The 23,461-nt window shown below is 38.3% G+C and overlaps 1 protein-coding gene across 1 annotated transcript in view; it reads left to right on the top strand.

Annotated features, from left to right (window-relative positions):
• The window catches only part of arid1b (AT rich interactive domain 1B (SWI1-like)), a 95,731-nt gene that overhangs the window by 26,609 nt on the left and 45,661 nt on the right, over positions 1-23,461 (top strand). The window contains 1 exon segment of the mRNA XM_048206310.1: positions 8,124-8,222. Within this exon segment, the coding sequence (XP_048062267.1) occupies positions 8,124-8,222 (99 nt within the window).

Raw genomic sequence — 23,461 nt, 5'->3', positions numbered from 1 at the left:
TAAACCTTAGACAAAATCAGTATTGTAGATTCAAATCTGTGTTTACGCTCCCACTGACCCAGAGAAAGCAGTTATCATGTGTAGGTATGAAACGTGTTGCAAATATTAAGATTAACACAGAAGTACTGGGATAAAAGTGTATAGCTTGGATATAAACACTGATGTCTATGGAAGTATTTATCAGCGAGTCATTGAATCATTAATTCACTGGTTTATATTAAAAAAAATTCATTCAAATCAATTAAACATTTTAAATAGACTGCAGTACGTAAAATTTTGTCAGAACCTCTAGTAAATTACATGTTATTTTATTTAGTTGTCTCTTGTCTGTTCAGAATTATGGGGAGAATCTTGATCTCTGTTTGAAACAAAAAAAATCATACTTCTCAATTTATCCAGAATCGTGCAGTTCTACATTTCACTTACTCATCTGAATTTATTTGATTTAAATTCAGTATTACTTAACTTTTAGGTTTATACATTTAAAAATGGTGGGAGCAGCTTTGACTTCACAATAGAACTGTCACAATCTCCTTTGGTTTTGGGGGCAGTATTAGGGGCCGTTCACACAGAACACATTTTTCCATTCCAATGCTCTACTTTTCCAATTTTTTTCTATGTAAACATGCAGTAGATGGACGTGTGTGACCGTCGCGCTCACATCTTGTGTCTTTTGCAGCGTCTCACATATGACGTAGGAGTATGTGAGTGTAGACGCCACTCACGTTTCAAACAAATAGGGCTGGGCAACAAACTCAAGCTCCTCTACTCTTATATCGAAATCCTCCGACATTTCTATTTAAAAGTTCTCGTTTTAGATTTCTAATTCGTGACCAGTGTTTTGTTTTAGTTTTTGTTCCACGTTCGTCAATACGCCATGCGTCACATCAGAGGTTACATTTCCGGCATATGTTGACTTGCGTATGGATGTTTGCTGAAAGCAGGTTATTACTATAGTTTATAAAGTTGTAAATATGGATATTTTTCTTACAAAAACCCATTGCTTCACTTCAGAAGGCCTTTATTAACCCCCTGGAGCCATATGGATTACTGTTTTTTGGGCTTAAAATTGTGAGCGCTATTCACTACCATTATAAAGCTTTAAAGAGCCAGGAAATTTTTTAATATTACTCCGATTGTGTTCGTCTGAGAGAAGAAAGTCATATACACCTAGAATGGCTTAAGGGTAAGTAAATCATGGGATAATCTTCATTTTTCAGTGAACTATACCTTTAACTTCTTGCTGCAGTGCACTCATAGGCATCTGGGGCCCATTGTACCAGCTGTGCTTAGGTTACAACTTGGCCTAGTTTGGACTGAAGTTAAAAATTACACACTACAGAGTATTTTTTGTGCTACACAATTAAACTTGGTTGAAATGTAACTCTGTGTATAAACTAAATATTTACCGAAGTCTCAAATGCACGCTTAAAAATAAATCCTTGGCAAGTTTGCATACATTTTTTAACATAATATGTTTAGTGACACACTAATTCTTATCTCACGTACTACTTAGGATGTAGTACTTGAATTAGGACATGTCGTTATGTTCTGCAAATGATGGTTCATCGCTAAAGCACCTGAACACTGTTTAATGTTAGCTTGTGAACAAGCTTTCCTCATCATCCCTGGAGTCCTTGGTCTGGTTAAAATCAACCGCTAAATTAAACGCGCTGGCTTTCATTAGAGCTTCACAGAGTGGTCTCTTCATGACCCCTAGCCTGATGTTCTCCTCTGTTTGGCTTATGTCGTCAATTAGCACCATGTGCTGGCCATGAAAGGTACATCTAGCTGACCCAGTCTCAGAGCATCTGCTGACCATACCATTTCTGAAAGTCAGGTTGGTTTCACGACGAGTGTGTGTGTTAGACAACATGAAAACAGCATTCACAATTACTGGTAGAGCAGTTTGGGATTTGATTGCATCACTATTGGCTGACTGTGATATTATTGGTTAATTTTATTGTTCCTTGCCCACATGGACTTGGTAACAATCAGCAGAAAAAGCAATTTCTGGGAGAGAGAAAGCCATTACATTTTAATGAAAGATTATAAAAATTAACTTTTTTTTTTTCTCTCTTTACAGTAGCATGCACTGATGAATCAGGCACAATAAGACCAGGGACATTTATTAAGAAAGTAAATACTGTCAATTTAGATTTCATGGCGTCTTTTAAAGACGCCATGAATGTCCCTCACGCACCGACTAAACATCAAAACTGTTCAGGGATGATGCAATTTCAGATAAGCCATTACAATAGGGCATTAATCACACTGAAGGGATTTTTTTCGTTTTATCTGTAGCTCAAAGAACGATCCGTTAATCATTGTGCTGAAACCGTAGAGCCACAAGGGACTCAAAAACCCATAAAGAGATGGATTTGATGTTTTCATGGACATGTTGAGGTTTACGAGTCTCAGATGCGCTTGTTTTCTTACAGCGACGTTTTCATCTAGACACACCCTGTGTAAACACGTCTCGTTCATCACCGCCCCTTGGTTTAGAGAAAACAGGAATTAAATGAAGAAATGAAGCAGAAAGCTCTGACTCAAATCAGAACATATTGACCTCAAAACTCTTTCCTGAGGCTATTGGAGCTACTCCACTGATGTTTTTTTTTTTTAATGTTTTATTTTTTAAGCCCATCAAACATCCATAAACAACAGGGGTAGTTGGAAAAAAATCCTCCATTAGCCACAAAGACTATATATAGAAAACACTAATAAAAATTGTTTACTTTATTATTATGACTTCATTCAACAATTTACTTCTTTTCCCAGTCAGTCTCCTACGCTGTTGACGTAGTGAACGCAGTGCAGCGCTTCCGTCAGAATGCTGACGCTGTTCTATGTCAGAATGCCGACTCATTATACGCCAGCTCCTACATCAGCATCACACGCATGCGTCGTGGTGCTCACAAGTACAGCGTCGGCCAATACTGAGCCGGCATTCAGACGTACTGCACTACGTTCGCTACGTTAACATCAAAGGAGACTGACAGGGAAAAGAAGAAATTGTTGAATGAAGTCATTGTTTTTGTTTTGTTTTTGCACACAAAAAGTAGAGTCCGTTTCATAACATTAAGGTTGAACCACTGTAGTCGCATGAACTAATTTAACGATGTCTTTAATACCTTTCTGGATGTCAAAAGGTGCAATGACATTGCTGCCTATGTGTGGTTCAGAAACCTTTCAGATTTCATCAAAAATATCTTAATTTGTGTTACAAAGATGAATGAAGTTCTTACAGGTTTGGGACTATATGAGGGTGAGTACTTAAAGCAGAACTAAGTAACTTTTTTTACCTTCATAAATAGTTTTCTAAGTCCTTACGATGGTTAATTGACTTGTGGTGTGTTTGAGGCGTGCACTAACACCCTCTGGGCACGTCTACGCCAAAAAACAGCACTTGCAAGTTGAGCTGCACCGACCCGACACAATCTCGCCTCATGTTCACTTTCACGCGAGAGTGACAAAATGCTTTACGGTAATTCAAAAACAATGTATATATTATGACTTTATAAGACAATTTCGAAAATTACCCACCTCCATTAAGTGTACTGTATTTGCAAATTACCCACCTCCTCTTTCTTGTACTGTATTTGCGAAACTACTGCGCTGTTGAACGTTGTAGTCATTGTAGTCCAGAGCTGCGCTTGGAGTATTTACGACTGTGTGATTCACTGAAGGAACCTCTAGGGGGAGCTTCGCAAATCTTACTGAGTTCTGCTTTCAATGACAGAAATTTTATTTTTGGGTGAACTAAACCTTAAATAAGGGTAGTTGGAAAACAAATGGTATAGATCTTACTGTGAACAATTCATTCATGCATTTTTGTTTCTTTTTTTTTTTTTTATATATATACTGTACATTATGATGTTTAATCAAAATTCCAAAGCTCGAGATTCCTAGTGAAAATAACAGATCTCCGATGGCATATGCCGGACTTCTCTAATCATTTTGTCTGTTAAACCTTACCCCTTCACAGTTGACTAGTTTGTAACACTATTGTAACACCCACAGCTAAAAATTCAATCAACAACTGATAGAATGAAGTCCCCATCCTAACTTTTTTTCTTTTTCTTTAATCCATTACACTCGGATGAATGCCACAATATAAAAGAAAACTGTCCCTACTTCCATTTCATTGCGACTCTATGAGTGATGCGAGGTGATATGTTTATTGCAATATTTATTTTTCAGAGATGATTGGTTTGCATGTTCTTTGCACTCCTGAAATTATTAAACAGTCTGGTCACGTGTTTTTGATGTGTGCTTGAAGTGGGCAAATTTCATAACATTTTGGACCCTTGCTTACTACTGTATTTAGCATGGTCTCAGTTCAAGGATGAAAGTTAAGTGTCATTTTTAAATTGGATTTAACATATATTAATATTTAACTTTAATAAATTAGGAGTGCGTTTAATGGACATTTTTGCGGTGGTATTGAAACCGTTACATCATGTGTAAAAAAATAAAGTAAAATCACCCAGTATTTGTATTGACAGCCCTACAAAGCATAGTGAAAGTGAATTTTGAGGATTTGAGAGGAAAAACGTGCCACTTGGGAAGTATCACATAGTTTTCCTGTGACGCTGTGAATATTGGTGGTCTTGCTGTCCGTTATCGCAGTGGAGCAGCTGTTACGGTTCTGAATCAGCACATGCCTGAGCGGTGATGTAATGGCCCAACTGTAAACAGCCGTCTGTGTGTGTGGCCTGGCCATGACCCAGAGTCAATACACACACACACACATGCAGCTCCGTCTGGCTTGGGAATGCCCCCCTTCTTTTTTTCTTTTTTCTTTTTTTTTTTGCTCAGTGTTTTTCCCACTGTTGAATGAAGTGAGCGGGCGGGAGTTCTGGGTGATGTTTGTATACATGAGTGAATTGCGGGCAGGGCGACCTTAGTTGGCATACTTTCAACTTTCTTTCCACTTTTCTTTTCTGAAGTATATTTACTGAGGGAAGTTTTGTTCCACTTTTACAGAAAAGAGGCTGTATAATTAATTTTCTTTTGGTTTGGTACCCACAGTGTTATTGGTATATTGCTGTAGAAAGGGATGGTTCAAACCTGTATGATTTTTTTTTTTTTTCTTCTGTGGAACACAAAAGGAGATTTTAATACTTTTTCTGATGTTTAGTTGTGAATTCTACAGGTGAAATTATTGACTAAAACAGGCCCTATCCCAAATGGTACCCTAAACACTTGCGGTCTTCCTACGAGTCTGCACTTTAGTGATGTAACGGCACAAACTGACTGTCTGGAAGAAGTCTGCTGCGGAGCTCGCACCAGTGCGGCAAAAGTGTGCACTGAGGACACATGTCGCTCTCAAGCACCCTTCTGAAACCTAACATGACAAATGGGACATCCTACGGTCTCGTGGACTTCACAATCACACGAACACACAACAGCCATTGTAAGTCCCCAAGACCGTAAGTGCAAATGAAGCGTGCCATTTGGGACGGGGCCACAGAGGAGGTTTTGTTGAAATTGCAAGAATGATGATGATGATGATGGGAGCGTTTGAAAGCAGCCGCCTATCAGCAGGTACCAGATTGACCCGATACTCGGCACTACGGATACTGCGGAAAGTACCGACTGGGTTTATATATATACACACATATATGTATATATAGAGGTATCAAATATTATTTTAAATAAGAATATGTATGTATGTGAAAATATACATTACCTGATTTTATTTGAATAAAATTGATACTTTTATTTGGCAAGTATGCATTCAAATTGATCTCAAGTTTTGGTAAATACTTTTAGATTTGTTATGAAAAATTTCTATATAAAAAAAATGCTGTTCTTTTGAACATTATATTTACCAAAGTATCCTGAAAAAAATGTAGCATGGTTTCCACAATATATTAAGCAGCATATTGCTTTCAACATTGATGATTCTTGAGCACCAAATCAGCAATTAAAATGAATTCTAAAGGATCATGTGACACTGAAGACTGGAGTAATGATGCTGAAAATTTTCAGATTTACTTATATAGAAAAGTCATTTTAAAATGTAATAATATTTCACAATATAACTGTTTTTACTATACCTTGGTAGTGGTATCACAATAATGGAATTTCTAACTTTGATTAGATACTTGAAAAATATCAATATTCAGTATCAAATAAATACATGAGAGCTAAGATACAAATAAAATAAACAATGCTTTACAGGTTTTTCAGGTATCTAACAGTCATTTTCAGGTACAGAAACATATAAACTTCTTTGAATAAATTAAATAAAAATTAAACATTATTGAAGTTATAAAAGCTATTCAGTCAAGAGTAGTGATTATTTCTTCATCTTGTGTCTTTTGATTAAAGGGTTAGTTCACCCAAAAATGAAAATAATGTTCATTTATTACTCACCCTCATGCCGTTCCACACCCTGTAAGACCTTCGTTAATCTTCAGAACACAAATTAAGATATTTTTTTTGAAATCCGATGGCTCAGTGAGACCTGCATAGCCAGCAATGACATTTCCTCTCTCAAGATCCATAAAGGTACTAAAAACATATTTAAATCAGTTCATGTGAGTACAGTGGTTCAATATTAATATTATAAAGCGATAAGAATATGTTTGGTGCGGCAAAAAAAACAAACAAAATAACGACTTATATAATGATGGCCAATTTCAAAACACTGCCTCAGGAAGCTTCGGAGCGTTATGAATCAGCTTGTCGAATCAGAGGTTCAGACCGCCAAAGTCACGTGATTTCAGCAGTTTGGCGGTTTGATACGTGATCCTGAATCATGATTCGACACGCTGATTCATAACGCTTCCGAAGCTTCATGGAAGCAGTGTTTTGAAATTGGCCATCATTATATAAATCGTTATTTTGTGGCGCACCAAAAATATTCTCGTCGCTTTATAATATTAATATTGAACCACTGTACTCACATGAACTGATTTAAATATGTTTTTAGTACATTAATGGATCTTGAGAGAGGAAATGACATTGCTGGCTATGGGGGCCTCACTGAGCCATCACATTTCAACAAAAATATATTAATTTGCGTTCTGAAGATTAACAAAGGTCTAACGGGTGTGGAATGGCATGAGGGTGAGTAATAAATGACATTATTTTCATTTTTGGGTGATATTAGACTGCTGTCTCTTTAAGACATAATTCAAAGATCCAGTACACTGATACTGATACACATGCGTTGTCTGTCTTACTTTTCTCTTAAGACATAACTTACTATTTTTGTTAGGATACTCACTATGATGGGCATGTTGACAATTTTTGTGTGAATTTGTCCATTTAGGTGCAAGACTTTGAGTATTTGCGCGCTGTGATAGCATACGGCACTTGCATTGAACATTGAGTGACTGTTTTGTCCATGATCATGGCTGTTGTAATGTATTGGGAAACCAGAATGCGTATCCATCGCCTGAAATATACATTAGCCATATGCATCTGTCTGTTTTACACATAGCTGTTTTCAACAATCCATATTATAGATGTGTCGTCAGGTTTTGGATGAACACCACGGTTCATCCAAAACCTGACGACACATCTATAATATGGATTGTATAATATGCAGTAATATAATACACATCTATAATATGCAAGCACGTGCCGAGCCGTGGGTGGAGAACCGAATGGTTTGATTTTTTTTTTTTTTACAGAGAGTGTTACACCCCTTATTTCTTGCTGTTCGATAGAATCACGTCTCACAGAACTATTATCCAGTTCTTTTATTTGGACATTCAGCCAAACATAAATAGGCCAATAAATAATTTTCGGGTGAAATATTCCTTTAATGCATTTGTTTGATCCCCTTATGCAGATTGCATAATTTTACCTTTGATATCAGTGCACAGTCTGCGTTTCAGCCGACAGACATGCCTCAGCATTTCTGCATGAACAGCCGTTCTGCTCGTGTGAATCAGAGTCTGTGGATGAAGCACAATTATGAGATGGTGTCATCATCACACTGTCTGCAACTGTCTAATTACCTTATTCCGTGTGAATAAAGGCATGTTAGTGTATAGTACCACAACACAGACTTTCTGGGCTGTTTGAGCCATTCAATGGCTGCATACCTCTTCTTTTTTCCCATCAGTCTTTCCCTCTTTCTCAGTTTGTGTTTTTCTCAATAGGACACTCTGCAAGAGGGATATGGCAGCAGGGTCCAGTCTGGGAAACCAAACCACGATGACATGGGCCTTACTCAGCAGGACCGCCCGTCCAGCCTCCCGGTGAGACATTACAGTCCAGAATTAGTCTGAGATTTTAGAGACCGTCTGCCCTAGGTGTTAGATTATGCCTTACTTTTCTAGAAATGCTTTTATGAGTACGCTATAGATGATGCTCAAGTGGATAAAGTAGATATCTTCTGGTTGTAAGTACTGTTCTTGGGCTTCTCAAAGCTCTGTTTTTTTTCCCCAGCACTCTGGTTGTTTATCCAAATTGGAAACACTTTTCCAGAACCCTCTATTGCACTGTTTTACCCAAATTGTCTGCACCAGTTGTTCTCAACTGGTGGGTCTTGACCAAAAATGGGTCGCAGGTCTGTTCTGATGTTAAATGCAACTTGCTAAAGAAATTAAATGAAACTTACCATATAAAAAAATAAATAGGCTTACATCTTATCAAGGGAAAAAAACACTTTCCATACCTTTTGTTGTTGACGTCAAAGGCTGCATCTCCAACCAAACCCTTTTAATTCACTGGATTATAAATTTGGCATTACCAGATGGTTAAAAATTTAAGTTTTTTTTGTTGATTTACATTTTTTGTTTATTCATTTTTCTATAGATTCGTAAGATGAATATTTGACTTAATTTTGTAGCAACAAAAATAGTTCACCCAAAAAGAAAGTTACATCATTTTCTCACCCTCGTGCCATTCCAAACCAGAATGACTTTCTTTTTTTTTCTTTGGAACATGAAAAGAGATAGCAGAATGCTTACATTGCTCTTTTCCATACAATTTAGTGGCCAATGGCTGTCAAGCTATAAAATTAAAAGAAACATTCCCCATAAAATACTTTAACAGTCAATTTTGCATATTCAGACTGCTGCAATGTGATTAGGTTACAAAATATATGGGAACCAGTGGGATGATATGGAACTTCACTTGCCAAGTAGGAGCCATTTGCGTTTTTGTTCCATGGAAGAATGAGGTCATATGGGTTTGGAGCAACATGAGGGTGACTAAATTCATTTTGGTAAACTATTCCTTAAAAGTGCGATATTGTCCTTCCTTCAGTGATCCGTGAAGATATTCTCAAGGCTCTAATGATTTATGAGGAACTCCAAATTGCAAAAGGAATTCCAGTTACCATCAATTTCCTAAAAATAGTCATCCAGCCCTGCTGGACCTTATAAAAAGCTCTTAGTGTTTCTAGTGAGCAGAGAGTCAGAAGACGCTGCATGGGTATTTAAACGAGTGGAGCTGCAGTCTCTGGTGCTGTCATGATAGGTTTCCCGCAGGGGTTTGATGACTGAGGTAATGTTGTTTAAAAGCCCCAGGCGGCTGCTGGTATCATGCCGGCAGACCTATTTTTAGATGTGTCTGACACAATGGCCCAGTGAACTCCCAGCCAAGGACAAAGAGAATAACAGCACAATGAATGGCCAGTCTGCACTGTGTGTGAGCTTGGATAATTATCTCAAAGTGTCTCTCACACAGTAATGTTCTGCACCAGATAAGTGCAAGAAAAGGACGAAGGAACACGCATTTTCATGTAGTCTGAACTACACAGATGGAATAAACGTCATAAAACATGGGATTGAAAATTAGATCCCAAGACCTGAAGAGACCCTACGGATCAGGACTGTGCTTGTATCATTCACAAACCTCAATTAAAAAAAAAAAAGAAGTCGATTTCTGCCTTACAAATGGTGGAAGTTTGAAATGGAACTAACTGGTTGTTTAACAATGGAACTACTACACGCTCTATGATTTGTCTCTGAAGACCTGAGGCTGGTGATGGTGTTACCGTGGCAACATATTGACTAACAGCCCATAAATATGAACTGGTGTTTTATAGAATTGTTTCTACAATTAAATTGATGTAAAATAGAATCAGGATCAATGCTATGACAATCAGAAAAATGCTCTATGTCATGAATTTAGAACGTTTTGGAGCTCCACCTATTAAACACTGGAGGAAATTTGCCCTTTGGTCTTCTCCACCTGGTCGTGCTCCTAATTGCGGAATCCCCATGAAATTGACGTGATTTTTAAACACATTTTGCTCATTGTTTTTTATTTATGAAAGCATAATGTAATCCACCTTGCTGGCACCAAAACAGTGTGAGCTTTGCACAGCGTTAATCCACTGTCATGCTTCCTGACAGCAGAAAGTCCTTAAATTATTTGTGCATCATTTTTTGAAGGAATGATAGTGTAAGCTGTTGCTTCCTTTATCATGGCTACATTTGCCCTTGAATATCTGGAGCTCCTGACATCTCATATAAAGTACCCTTTGAAATGAGACACAGCCTTGAAAATGTGTGTGCTACACCCAGAACTCTAAAAACATCTGACGTGTCATTGGACTCTGTAGTTTGTGCAGTTTGTATCTTAAAGACCCATTAAAATCTAAGAGCATGATTGTGAGTTTGATATTGCTTTTACAATATCAGTAAACAGGATGATAATACTAAGCAACGTACACTTTAGGCGCAACATCGGCAGGTACTTTGTCTATTTGTCTTTTCCAATTAAGATGGTTCCAAACAGAATCAACCACAGAGGTGTTTTGTTCCTGACTGAATCTGTGTTTTCGAATGAATTGGTTGACTAAATAATTCAGTGACTTGCTCAAAAAGGCAGTCACTTATTTTGTTCTTAAATAAGTGTGTATTAGGGCTGCACAATGTATCCTTTTAGCATTGATATCGTGATGTGCGCATCCACGATAGTCACAACGCAGGAAGTGCAATGTCTAGTATATAGACAGAGCGATACGCGTCATAATCTGAAAACCACGCCCACCGGGGGGAAAACAATCCAACAGCCCCTATTGACTTTATATAGCGTGAGGCTGCCTCTTTGTCATTTCTGACTTATAACAAAAAACAGAATAATGTCGCACATCTGTTGCGCTCTGTCTCACTGCCTGTATCCACTTTTGTGTCCTTAAACATTCGTTTTTTGGGGTTGACAGCTTATGATAACTTAGTTCTGGGTTTTTTAGCTTGTTTGCTGTACACCATGTCACATAAGCAGCTTTTAGACATTGTTCTGTGTTTTGTTATAAATCAGAAATGATAAGCAGGCAGCATCACACTATGCAAAGTGAATGGAGACGGTTGGGTTGTTTTCCCCCCGGAGAGGGCGTGGCCTAAATGCACTCTGTCTCTATGGGGATCGTTAATCCGTACAGACCAGGCACCACGTTTTGAAACACATGCAATTCTCAGATTAATTGCATAGTTTAACCATCATAGAGTGAAAGTTCATCATTTGCACGTTTTAGGTCTTGTCAGTTGTGCAGCGACATGGAGCAGCGCAGATGCACATGAACACCGAATTATGCTCACTTCCATGTCTGTTTGTACTTAAACGGACACATACATGCAGAATTTTGTCAAAATGTCCATCACTGCGAGTATCCTTGTAAACACAGTTGCTTATGGCTTAGGTAATGCAAACAAAGAAAACGGATGTGTATCATTGCAAAGGATATTTGGTCTTAAAGTGACAGCAGGCTTGCTGCTTTCGTGTCATGAATGTTAACAAACAACAAAATCCAAAGAGAAAATCACTTTTGCAGCTTTAACACAGATTAATTATATTCAGTTTATTCAGTGAAGACTATGCAGTGTTATTTACATTTGATTATTAATTTTCTGTACCTGAATACTTACCTGAAAATATAAAGCACTGCTTATTTCATTTAAATCACCCCAATAATTCTAGAATTATTAATTATTTCCAAATAGAGCTATTCAAGTAATCTGGTGAATTTATTTCATATCATAATATATATCGTAGAAAAACACAATGTCATTTTTTTCCAATATTGTGCAGCACGTGTGTATTTGAACAAACTGGTTGAGTGAATGATTCAAATGACTCACCTAAGTAACACTGGTTGACTTCACTAACCACTGTGCAAACACAGACAAGTGGAATGATACAAACAGTGAAAAGTCTGCTGTAATAAATGCGCACTCTTGGAACATCGGATGACCAATCAAAGTTGAAGAACAGAACTGATCTTCTGCTAATCTTAACCTTTTTACACACTGTGTAATGTCACATGACTCGTGAGTGGCTGTGAGAGTCGTCTTTTTGACAATATATATTGTGATGGCTGTATCGCATTGTGGCACAAACAAATATGGGCATCTTGTCATTAGACCTTGCAATGTAAATGTAGCAATTGACTAACTCCAGGAGAGATCATCCAGTCTGACTCGTTGTCTGAATGTGTTTGTCCTCAGTGTTAACTGCCCTTCAGTCTGTCTCTCTCTGAGAGCTTTGTGAAGACTCTGCACAAGGCCACGGTGGTGAACTTCATCTTCTTTGTTGATTTTTATGGCAACACAGATTCCCCGCTGATGAGCCGATCTTGTTTGGGTGCTTCTGTGCTGGTAGAGGCTCTTGATGGTTCGACCTTTTAGATGTGTCTGTGAGCTGTCAATTTCCTTCTCTGTGGGGTTTTTTGTCTGGCTTTCTGGTAACTTCTCTCTTTGTCTTTTTCACTCTTTCAGTGTCTTTACAAGTTTACTTTGCATCCTGTACTGTCAGATTGATTTGCCATTATGTTGTGTCTGATGATGGATTCTTCGAAAGGAGATTGAGATGCAGTTGTGCTCAAAAGTTTACATACCCCTTGCAGAATATGCAAAAATGTTAATAATTTTAACAAAATAAGAAGGTTAATAAAAATTGCATGTTATTTTTATTTAGTACTGTCATGAATAAGCCATTTCACACAACAGATGTTTACATATAGTCCAAAAGACAAAATAATAGCTTAATTTATAAAAATTACCCTGTTCAAAAGTTCACATACCCTTGTTCCTACCAGAATGATCCATGACTTTATTTTTTGTTCATGAGTCCCTTGTTTGTCCTGAGAAGTTAAACCACCCACTGTTCTTCAGAAAAATCTTCCAAGTCCTGCACATTCTTTGGTTTTCCAGCATCTTGTGCATGTTTGAACCCTTTTCAGCTGTGGCTGTATGATTTTGAGATCCATTTTTTCACACTGAGGGACTCGTACACAAATATTACAAAAGCTGCAAACATTCACTGGTGCTCAAGAAGGCAGTATGATTCATTAAGAGCCAGGGATGTAAACTTTTTGAATTGGATGATCAGTATAAATTGTACTTTTTTGTCTTCTGGCAAACATGTAAGTATTTTCTGTAGCTTCTGGAGGGCAGTACTAAATGAAAAAAATATGATCTTTAAACAAAATAAGAAAAAAACATACACATCATCATCCTGTTCAAATGTTTAATGCATCGTTTTTCCTTCTGGAGCATCAGTGAATGTTTGCAGCTTTTGTAATAGTTGTGCACGAGTCTCCCAAGTATGAAAAGTATGATTTCAAAAATCACAGCTGAAAAGGGTTCAAATATGCAGAAGATGCTGGAAAACCAAATAATGTGCAGGACCTGGAGGATTTTTCTGAAGAACAGTCTGCAGTTTAACTGCTCAGGACAAACAAGGGATCATCCAGGTAGTAATGCAGAGTTTTAAGAATAAAGGGTACTTTTGAACAGGGTCATTTTTATAAATTAAGATATTATTGTCTAGTGGACTGTATGTAAACATCTGTTATGTGAAATAGCTTATGCAGGACAGTACAAAAATAAAAAATATCATGCAATTTTTATGATCCCTCTTATTTTGTTAAAATGACATTTTTGCAGATTCTGCAAGAGGTATGTAAACTTTTGAGCACAACTGTATTTCAGACATTGAATTCATGCACAATTTTCTACTTCCAGAGAATTTATTAGTGTGTGTGTGTCTGTGAAAGAGAGAGAGATCAAGAGAGAAAGACAGAGCTCCAGTGTCAAATGAGTTTAATTAGAGAACAGTGGTTTTGAATCATTGTCACCATTTCTCTTTCTTGTCTCCTATTACTTGCTGTACAATCTGTTTTTCATTTGTCTTTCTTTGTACAAACTAGGTAGGTTATGTCTGTCCGTCTGTCTCACTCCTTCTTTTTAATAGTTAAATCTGATTATTAGCAAATTAAATAAAATTGATGAGATTAAAGGGTACATAACACACACACAGTTTCTGTCAGCCTCATGTTAATCTTGAGTACCTAATAGAGTAGTATTGTATCCTTCATATCTCCGAAAAGTGTTTAGTTTTATCATATTTATAAAAGATGGATCTGCTGTACTGACTCTTTCCGAAAAAAGCCGAGCTCCTGGAGGCGTGCTGTGGGCAGAGCTAAAGAGTCACGAGCACACACAGCTTTTGCGTAGCGATCGTCTGCAAGCTGCGACATCATTATAAATAAAAAATGGAACAAAAACGTTCATGTTGTTAACATTATATGTACTTGCGTGGCGATTGCCTACAAAACACAGACATTTGATGGCGTTTTACTCACCACCTGCGATCTGCAAATCCAGCGTCAAACTAGGAGTCGTTTACAAAACATTTGTCACCAAAATTCCGGAAACAAACAAACATACGTGCTCAACTCTGTTGCCGCCCTGGAAAAACAAACTGCATCCACTGTTCCCTTAATGCTGGGTTCTTTGGGAAGCTGAAAATGTTATCTTTCCCTCACAACCAAAAACAAACTACTTTGGTGACATTGTTGAAAAATCTCACGGCTTCTGTAACCCGAATGAAGCACATTGATGTGTGTGCTCTTGTTCTGGGTGATGTGTGCGCACGCTCATCTGGGAGAAGTGCCCATACAAGGAATTCCACCCTTTATGACATGATACAGGGCCATGCTCAAAAAAAAAACTTTCCGAAACGTATTCGAATCTGGAACGAGTGCATTTGGCACAGAAATAGTCCATCATACGTCCAACTCGTGTTTTGAAACTTTGGCCATGTTTAGCATAAGAATGCAACTCTTTAACAGTGTAAATAAGTCAGAATGCATGAAATAGCACTCCCCCCCTTTAAGTATTTGTTTCATGTTAACGCAATAATATTTTGTAATTATAAAGTTACAACATATATATACACACACGGACTGACAAACTACACAATAAAACAAAACATACGAAAATATCAAATACAACAAGAGGATAAGGGGGAGTTATATCTCAGAATTACATTGACTTTAGGGGTGTTTGATATTTTCCTTTACTCTTCTCTCCCTACGTCTCTCCTCATATCTTTCTGTCAACCACTGTAATATGTAATATGTAATATCACTGTAATATCATTAATATCACTGTTATATCATTAGTATCATGACTAGATTTTTCAATGAATTTTACAGGCAAATATACTACAATTTACGATTCATTTAAGACATTATAAAAGCATTATTTTTCTGTAAAGCTGCTTTGAAACTATATCCTTTGTGAAAAGCACTGTGTATATATATATATAATGTAGTACTGTGCAAAAGTCTTAGGCACGTCAGTATTTTCACCCCCCAAAAAAGGTTTTAAGCCAGTTATTTATATCTTTTGCTGTAGTGTGTCAATAGGAAATATCCGTTCACATTTCCAAACATTAATTTTGCCATTAATTGTAATAATCCAGTGAAATTTTTGAATACACCAATAAGACTGATAACAGCCGTTGCTCCACATGGAGATCAGAGCTCACCATCATCGAATCCGTCTGTGATTACATGAAGAAACATATGAAACTGAGACAAACCAAATCCAGAAGAACTGTGGCCGTGTCTCCAAGAGATTTTAAGAAACCTGCCTCACTACACTTAGCAGTGTCTACACTGCCGGAATTCTAATAGAGAAAAAGAAGAAGAAGAAGAGCTAGTTCAAGATGAGCATTTATGGTTAAAACTTATATAATTTTTTTTTTTTTTTTTTTTTTAGAAAATGAGTGATGGTTTCTCTAGATAAGACCCCTATTCCTCGTCTGGGATTGTGTAGAACGTTTTGAAGCTGCACTGAAACTGTAATTTTGACCTGATCTGTTTGGGCTCCATTGAAGTCCACTATATGGATAAAAATGGAATGTTTTCATAAAAAACCTTAATTTCTTTTCCACTGAAGAAAGAAAGACATCTTGGATGACATGGGGGTGAGTAAATTATAAGGAAATTTTAATTTGAAAGTGAACTAATCCTTTTAAATAAGTTATTTTACCTGTGAATACTGTCGATCGTAGCTATTCTTTATTCTTTTTGAAAACAGGTACAAAAAATCTGATTATCGGTCTGTCTTTAGTTTGAAAGAAAAACTGATAGAAACCCTGTGTGTCCATTGACTTTTGAATGGATAGCCATTTACACAGAACCCTTTTGTTAGTATGATGAAGTGTGTCAGCCACCAAGATGTGTCTATGAGAGAAGGATTACACTTCTGTAAGAGCTCATCACAGCTGGCTTATCTTTCGTGTTGGGGAGAGAGGGAGGTTATAAGAACAACCTCAGTGTTGTTTATCTGTGTATCAAAGCTTCTGTCACCTGCAGTTTGCTCAACGCTCACCTCTGTGAAGGGTAAAACGCTGTTTCTTTGGCAGCCCTTGTGTTGCTGTAATTGTAAATGGCTTTGTCTCAGCAGTGGAGCTGCGTACACACACACACACACTCACACACATTTTATTCATGTCTCCCCCTGTGTCATCTTTCTGAACAAATATTGCTTTGGTGTTCTGCTTTATTTTTTAAACCTCTTTTACTTTCGTAGGGAATTATGGGCTGGCGGGAATCTCTGTACAGTTTATCCTTTTTTTACCTGACGATTTCAAAGGCTCTCTTTGCTTGCGTTCAGATCTTCAGTGTGTTGCAGTTGGGGAAAACATTAAGAGTTGAAGTGCGTACGAGCGAGAGCAAGATTGATGGCCTGCGTTTCTCTCGTGGTGGGTTTTGCGCGCTCTGCCTCGAGCCGTGGGCTTTTTCATCATCTTCCATTAAAGAGAATTTGAAATGCGCTTCCTGGCCTCTATTTATTTAATCAAGCACTTCCTTTAAAAGACGAATCAAATAAACATGTGCTGGACCTTGCAGACGTAATTAGACCCCTTTTGGTCTCTCCTAGTCAATTCTTCCTTCTTTTTGCCTTTTCTGTTGAAGGCAGGATGATAGCTCTCAATGATGATATATGCTCTAGCTTGTAGAATCATGGGATCACAGGTTTGTTCCCCTATTTACCATGACACCTGGTATAGTGAAGGTCACTTTAACAATAACTTTAACATTGTATAATTTGTACTGATGCTTAAGGGATGTCAAAGTGAGAGTAGTAGTATATAAACTTGCGATAACACTGGTATTACCTATAACACCGGGTGGGGGAGGATTATGAATGCAAGCTTGCTTTTCACTTTCGCCATCACGTGTACTCTAGGTCTATAATTTGTGGACATCAGGGAGCTGCTATCCATATGCGGGGTACTGCAATTGCTTTTCACTTTTGAATTTGCGATCACAAGTACTGTGTATAGGGAGCGGCGGTGCTGACCGCACATTTTACAAGATGAGACATTTGTCAATGATGCTCAGGATCTGTTGCGCCCCAAATCCTCTGCCATCGCCCTGTCAGTCAACTAATTTCTCCTATACTCTTGTCACTTAAGTGAAATCTGACTCCTGCTGCACTGTATGTATTGAGCAGAGCAGATGCTTTAAGTTTATAATTGTAGCATCTGTTGTCCAACTGAACTAAAGGTTTTTATTTCTATTAAAAAAAACAAAAAAAAACACGACAGTGGTAGGCAAGTAATGTAATTTGTGTATGGCTGAACACCTTGTAATACTGCATCATGCCTACTGATGCTGTGAGGTATCTAAAATGTATCATCTCAAATTTTAGTATTGTAACAGCTATATTTCCAGAAAAAAATAGATGGAGAGTGGGAGAAAGAAAACATACTTTGCATAGATAATAAAAGGTAATTTAGTGGGGAAAACATGGACACAGCATCCGTTGTCATTTTTATCCTGTTGTATGTCATATTTGTTTTGCTTCGTCACTGTCTTTGTGGGTTTTGGTTAATTTGCAGTTGTCGGCTTTAGGTTTATAGGCTTTCCTTCATTTCGTCATCTTATCATTACAGATTGTTATTATTATTATTCATAATCTTTTGTAAACTGTAATAAATCAACTACTAGTCTCATCTTGTTGCACTCAGAATGAAACAGGAAACACCTCATGTTATGTATGCGGTGTGCTTTTTTTGGAGTCGTTACACCATAGTAACTTTAACAGTCACTAACCATTTGGACATGTAGTAAATACATTTTGCTTCCTCTGCGGTAGTCAGATTAATTCAAAATCTTAGCCTGCCTCATATCACAAGGAAACAGTGGGTGGGAATTTTAATGATTGTGTTTCTTTTTGTTGTGGATTCAGTTGTTCAGCTGATGGTTTTTATCCTGTTGCCTTGCTGTTGAACCACATGAAGAATACGTTCCACTACCAGCCGTAGTGTTTTTTAAGGATGCTAAGGATGCTTGTACTCTCTCTCATCCCCTAAAATGTTTGAGGGCTTCCTATTTATTTATATTTCATTCTCAAGGAATGGATCCAGTGGAAGGTTTGCATAGTAAACTCACCTGGTGCTCCTTAATGTCCTCGTGGCACTAACATCTGCCATGGGTGGTCCAATCACTTAATTGGCATGCAGTTGTAGAAAATGTGTCATCACCTTGGAGCATCTGTCAAAAATCAGAATCACAGATTCTTGATAAGTTCCAGAAATTTAAAAAGCAAAAGATTACATGATGATATAAGATGAAAATATCTGATTCAAGGACTCCATCCATATTTTCTCCCCAACCCTCTACTTTGCGAGTAAATCAGTTGCATATGCGACCAAATTTCATGAGAGGTGACTAAAAATGTCTTTTTATTAGCTAATGGCTAATAAAAACTAAAAATACTAAAAAACGATTGCAGTCGACTGCATTTGAGTTAGAGGCAAAAAATAAGTTAAGCACAGATGTAATTTCATTTCTTGCTGAGCTTTATGCACTGTCATTGTTTGGCTGAGAGTGCCCTCTGTGGATTTCTCACACACGCACACTCAACGTGAGAGAAAGAGAGTCATGAAAGTTTATCATTTGCACATTTTTTTTTTTTGCTTTGCCAATTTTAATATTCATGCACTAAAAGATACAAAAGATAACTTTTCATACAGCGAACGTAAGTTTTGTCTGCGCCCAAATCTGAAGTGTGTGCCTAGAAAGCCGCGTCTGACAGCACGCGAATACTGAATTGAAATACTTTCTCGTTTTGCACTTGAACGGACACTTTCACACAAAATTATGTCTAAATGCCGTCTTGGCGAGTATCTTAGTCAACGTAGTCGGTTACGTCTTAAGTGAATGTAAACAGCTGAGAAAGAAAAAAAAAATCACTCAATGCTATTGACTAAACTTTTGGAACTGTAATAAGGATTAATCATATTTAATTTATACAGTGAAGACTATGCAGTGCTATTTTACATTTGATTATTTTATTCAATTTCTGAACCTAATCTACATCTAACTACTGCTTGATCTAAATAGAATTTAATTGGCATCTTTTCTATTGTTTATTTGACCTTATTTTATTACAGACTGTTTTCTTGACTTTAATAGTGTTTTAAATTTATATTTTATATTTATGTAGATTTTTTTTTTTTAAATTTGCATTCTTGCATTTCATATAAAAAGTCTGGTGAGTAAAATAAAAAAAAAAAAATTACTAGCCAATGGCAACGAGCTTCAGTGTGTCCGTAGAGGGTTGCTCCCCATTCCTTTCAGTATGAGCACAGTAAACAAGCACTCAATGTGTGTTCTCATCAGTCTTTTCCTTCATTGACCTCTTCTGTGTCCTGAGCTTTTTTGAGACCAGAGCTATGCCTCTTTGAATTGCGCACAGTCTAGCCAACTAATGTTTGTATGAGAGTCTGAGTGGAGAATTTGAGTCGGTTAATGAGAAAAAGCTGGGAAGACAGATGAGAGCTCAGCATGGCTTTCAGAAGCTGAATATTCAGAACCATAAATAAGAGGAAGGCAGAGCACGACTGAATCTGGGTTGGAAGGAAAAAAAGGAAAAGGTTTGTTCTAAAACCTAGTGAGCTGCCTTCTATGGCTGTATCCGAATTGAAATGTAACCTTATAAGTGAACATTTTGATACGCTCTACATAGACAGCAACTACAAATTATGCTTCACACTTGAGAGGTACAGGAGACTCGCAGTTGATTTCAGTCATTTAGGAAAACCATCAAGTTGTTTTGCTAGACTGGTTGAAGCTGGGTTAAGTGTTCCAGACTGAAACAACACACTATTCATTAAAATAAAAAGCATAGAAAAATTTTCGGTAGAGCATTATACGTATTTAGAATAAACCTTACTCTTGCTTTGTCTGCCATCTTGAATAGATTTTGTTTTTCACTGAGCTTGACGCAGTGCATTGTTTGATCGCCTTCTCCACAAAGGATACATGCTGTCTTACAATTTGTGCAAAAGAAGGTATCTACATTTTGGAAGAGCCTTTGTATTGGGGGCATGACTGATGCCTTAAAATTCTGCCTACGTAGGCAACTCACAAGGTTTTGGGGATTCACAAAGGATTTTGCTGTATCACTTTGGTGCTTCACTGATCTCTGCTTGGTTTGATCATTTCCACATCTAAAGGACAGCACTCTTTCTATCCTCTCTTACTTTACCCTCTCTCATTTTAGTCCTGCTGTCTACCCTTCATTCGTTTTTGCCTATCCTCTTGTCACAGACTGACTGGAAGGGGAGGATTGTGTCTTTCCCACAATAACACAGCTGCAGTGAGACAGACACGGCCGACTCGCTCTCACCGCCGTTCTGCAGCGCTCTAATTTTCTGAGAGCTTGAAAGAATCGTTGTTTATCCCCGAGCCCTGCAGGCTGATCTGTATCCTGTCAATGTGGCCCTCTCCCCCACCATTCCGACGTTCCTCTCCTTCACTCCATTCTGTCTTCCCGTGCTCCTTTGATTCCACTCCCTCTCTCTGTGCTCCACAACTTGTTCTCCATAATTAGAACGAGCACGTAGGGGATGGAAAATGAGGGAGGGGAGAGAGGCGCCAGGGCCGTGCTGATGAGGCAGATGAGAGAGCCATCTGATTGGCTGAGCCGTTGGCAGGGGACGTAAGGGGGGGATGGGAATCTGCACCGCGATTGGATGAAGTTGCTCTTCGGGGAGGAAGTAAAGCATAGATTGAGGCCTAACTCGGCTGTGTGTGTGCGTCTCGCACTCGTTTTCTCTCTGAAGCCTCTACAGGGATCCAGGCTCCTCTCATCAACAGCTCATCAAATCAAGCACAGCCTTGCCGTTGTCTACTGTGTCTCACTCGCTCTGCAGACGCATACATTAGTCACTGCTTGCGTGAGAGATGAAAGACGAAGCCCTTTTATGTTTTGTCGAAATCTTTTATCTGTCCTTTCATTCTCCTTTGTTAGAGATGTGCAAAACGCCTGTAGTTTCTAAATCAACTAGTCGGTGCATTGTCTGAACGACTAGTCGACCTATTTGTAAAATAATTCTCCCTCCATGGTATAAGGCTGGTTTCAACCCCAGTTGTACACGTTTATTCGCAGGTATTTACAATGTGGAAGTTGGACTATTTTTAACTTGTCAAAAAATGACATTGACAATTGCTTCTAATTGCAGTGTATGACTGCAGTGGCCATGCACTACCACTTAAATATCAGCAAAATGAAAAATATATGTAAGACAAAAACTAGCCAACCTCACTAACAATTTATTAGTTGACCCATCCCTACTTTCCACATAATGACGAGCTGTCCCATTACAGCTTGTCAATAAGGAAAGATAATCTGAAAGCTGTTTCGTGCCTTCAGGCACTCTCATTGCCCATATTAACAATGCTAATTGGTTCAGTGGATCCAATTCTTTTTTTAATTTGGGTTTCAAACAGTCTTGTTTTGTTAATTGATGATAAGGGAATTGTGGTCTGCTGTAGATGGATGACTCTCTGTCAAAGAGAACACCACTGTTGCTAAAATGCCAATGGAAACATGCTCCAGCTGTGACCTCCTTCAGACTGTCTGGGGAGATATAAAACCAACAGGCAATCGTTCCTTGTACGGTTGTTTGAACCCCAAACCCTAGTTGCATTCTCAAGCCAAGACCTTGACAAGGAAGTCGTTCAGCCAGTGAGACGTTGGAGCTTTGTCTTGCTGTAGCTTTACTCTGCGGACCTCTTGACTTTTGACAGGAAATGAAAGATTAATGTCTGCTTTTAACAAAGATCGGATTTGAGGGCCACAGAGGGAAAGCTCTTGAATGTTAGTGAGCACACAGAAGCCCCCTTTCGTTGTAGTATTTAGTCTCAGAGCAGCCGAGCTGGAGTGCGCCATGCAGTTGAGGTGAAGTGTGCTCGCCTCCTTCATCTCTGTATTCTTTCATCCGTTTATTTCTGTGTTGCTCTGGGGCAGAATAAAATGTAGCCTCTCAGGAATATGCATGTGCTTCAGATGACTATGATACAGTACTGTCGCTAAAATTCACAGAGGCCAAAATTGGTTTGAGTTGGCCCCCTCTCTCCTGAGCCCGATGAGTAGGGTATACTATAGAGCAGTGGTTTCCAAACCTGTTCCTGAAGCGCCCCCAACAGTGCACATTTTGTATGCCTTCCTTAATCAAACACTTCTTATTCAGGTCATAGGCTTGTTAGTAGACTCCAAAACCTGAAGTGGGTGTGTCAGATAAAGGAGACACTGAAAATGTGAATTGTTGGAGGGGGTTTAGAAACCGTGTTGGGAACCACTGCCTTAGAGCACCTTAGTGGGCTCCTCTCATCACAGGGCCTGGATGTAACCAAGTAAAAACATATTTTAAATGTGTTTGATTTAAAAAAAAAAAAAATTTTTTATATACAACATGACTATACACTAACCATGTCATAAAAAGTCAAATTATCTGATGTTTTAAGATGCTTTAGTTGACTGACACACATACCCCTTTTCCACCAAGGCAGTGTGAGTGCTGGTTCGGAGCCAGAGCCTAGTTTCAAATCAGTTCTTTGTCTTTCGACACACAAAGCACCAGCTCCTGAACCAGGAAACAGTGGTTCGTAAGTAGCACCAAAACATTGCTGGGCTAGAAGTAAGAACCGCTTGCGTCAGGGGCTTGGGGCAGGGTTACCGTGACCAACAAGAAGAAACTTGTTATCGCCATTTTTGAAATAGCAGCTAATCGAGTTATTAGCAGCTCGATTGTAATTCTCCGTCTATATACAAATTACGGCGAGCCGTGTTTGGATGCCGATGTAGGTTCGCAAAACCATGAGCATCAAGAGTAGAGTAACATCCGCGATTGTTGATAGAAGGCTTGTTCGAGATGCATTGGAGCAGCGCGGACCGAT

This window comes from Megalobrama amblycephala, linkage group LG11, assembly GCF_018812025.1.
Source record: "Megalobrama amblycephala isolate DHTTF-2021 linkage group LG11, ASM1881202v1, whole genome shotgun sequence".
NCBI classification, from domain to species: domain Eukaryota; kingdom Metazoa; phylum Chordata; class Actinopteri; order Cypriniformes; family Xenocyprididae; genus Megalobrama; species Megalobrama amblycephala.
Note: the sequence above shows the minus strand (reverse complement) of the source record. Positions and strands in the feature narration are given on the sequence as shown.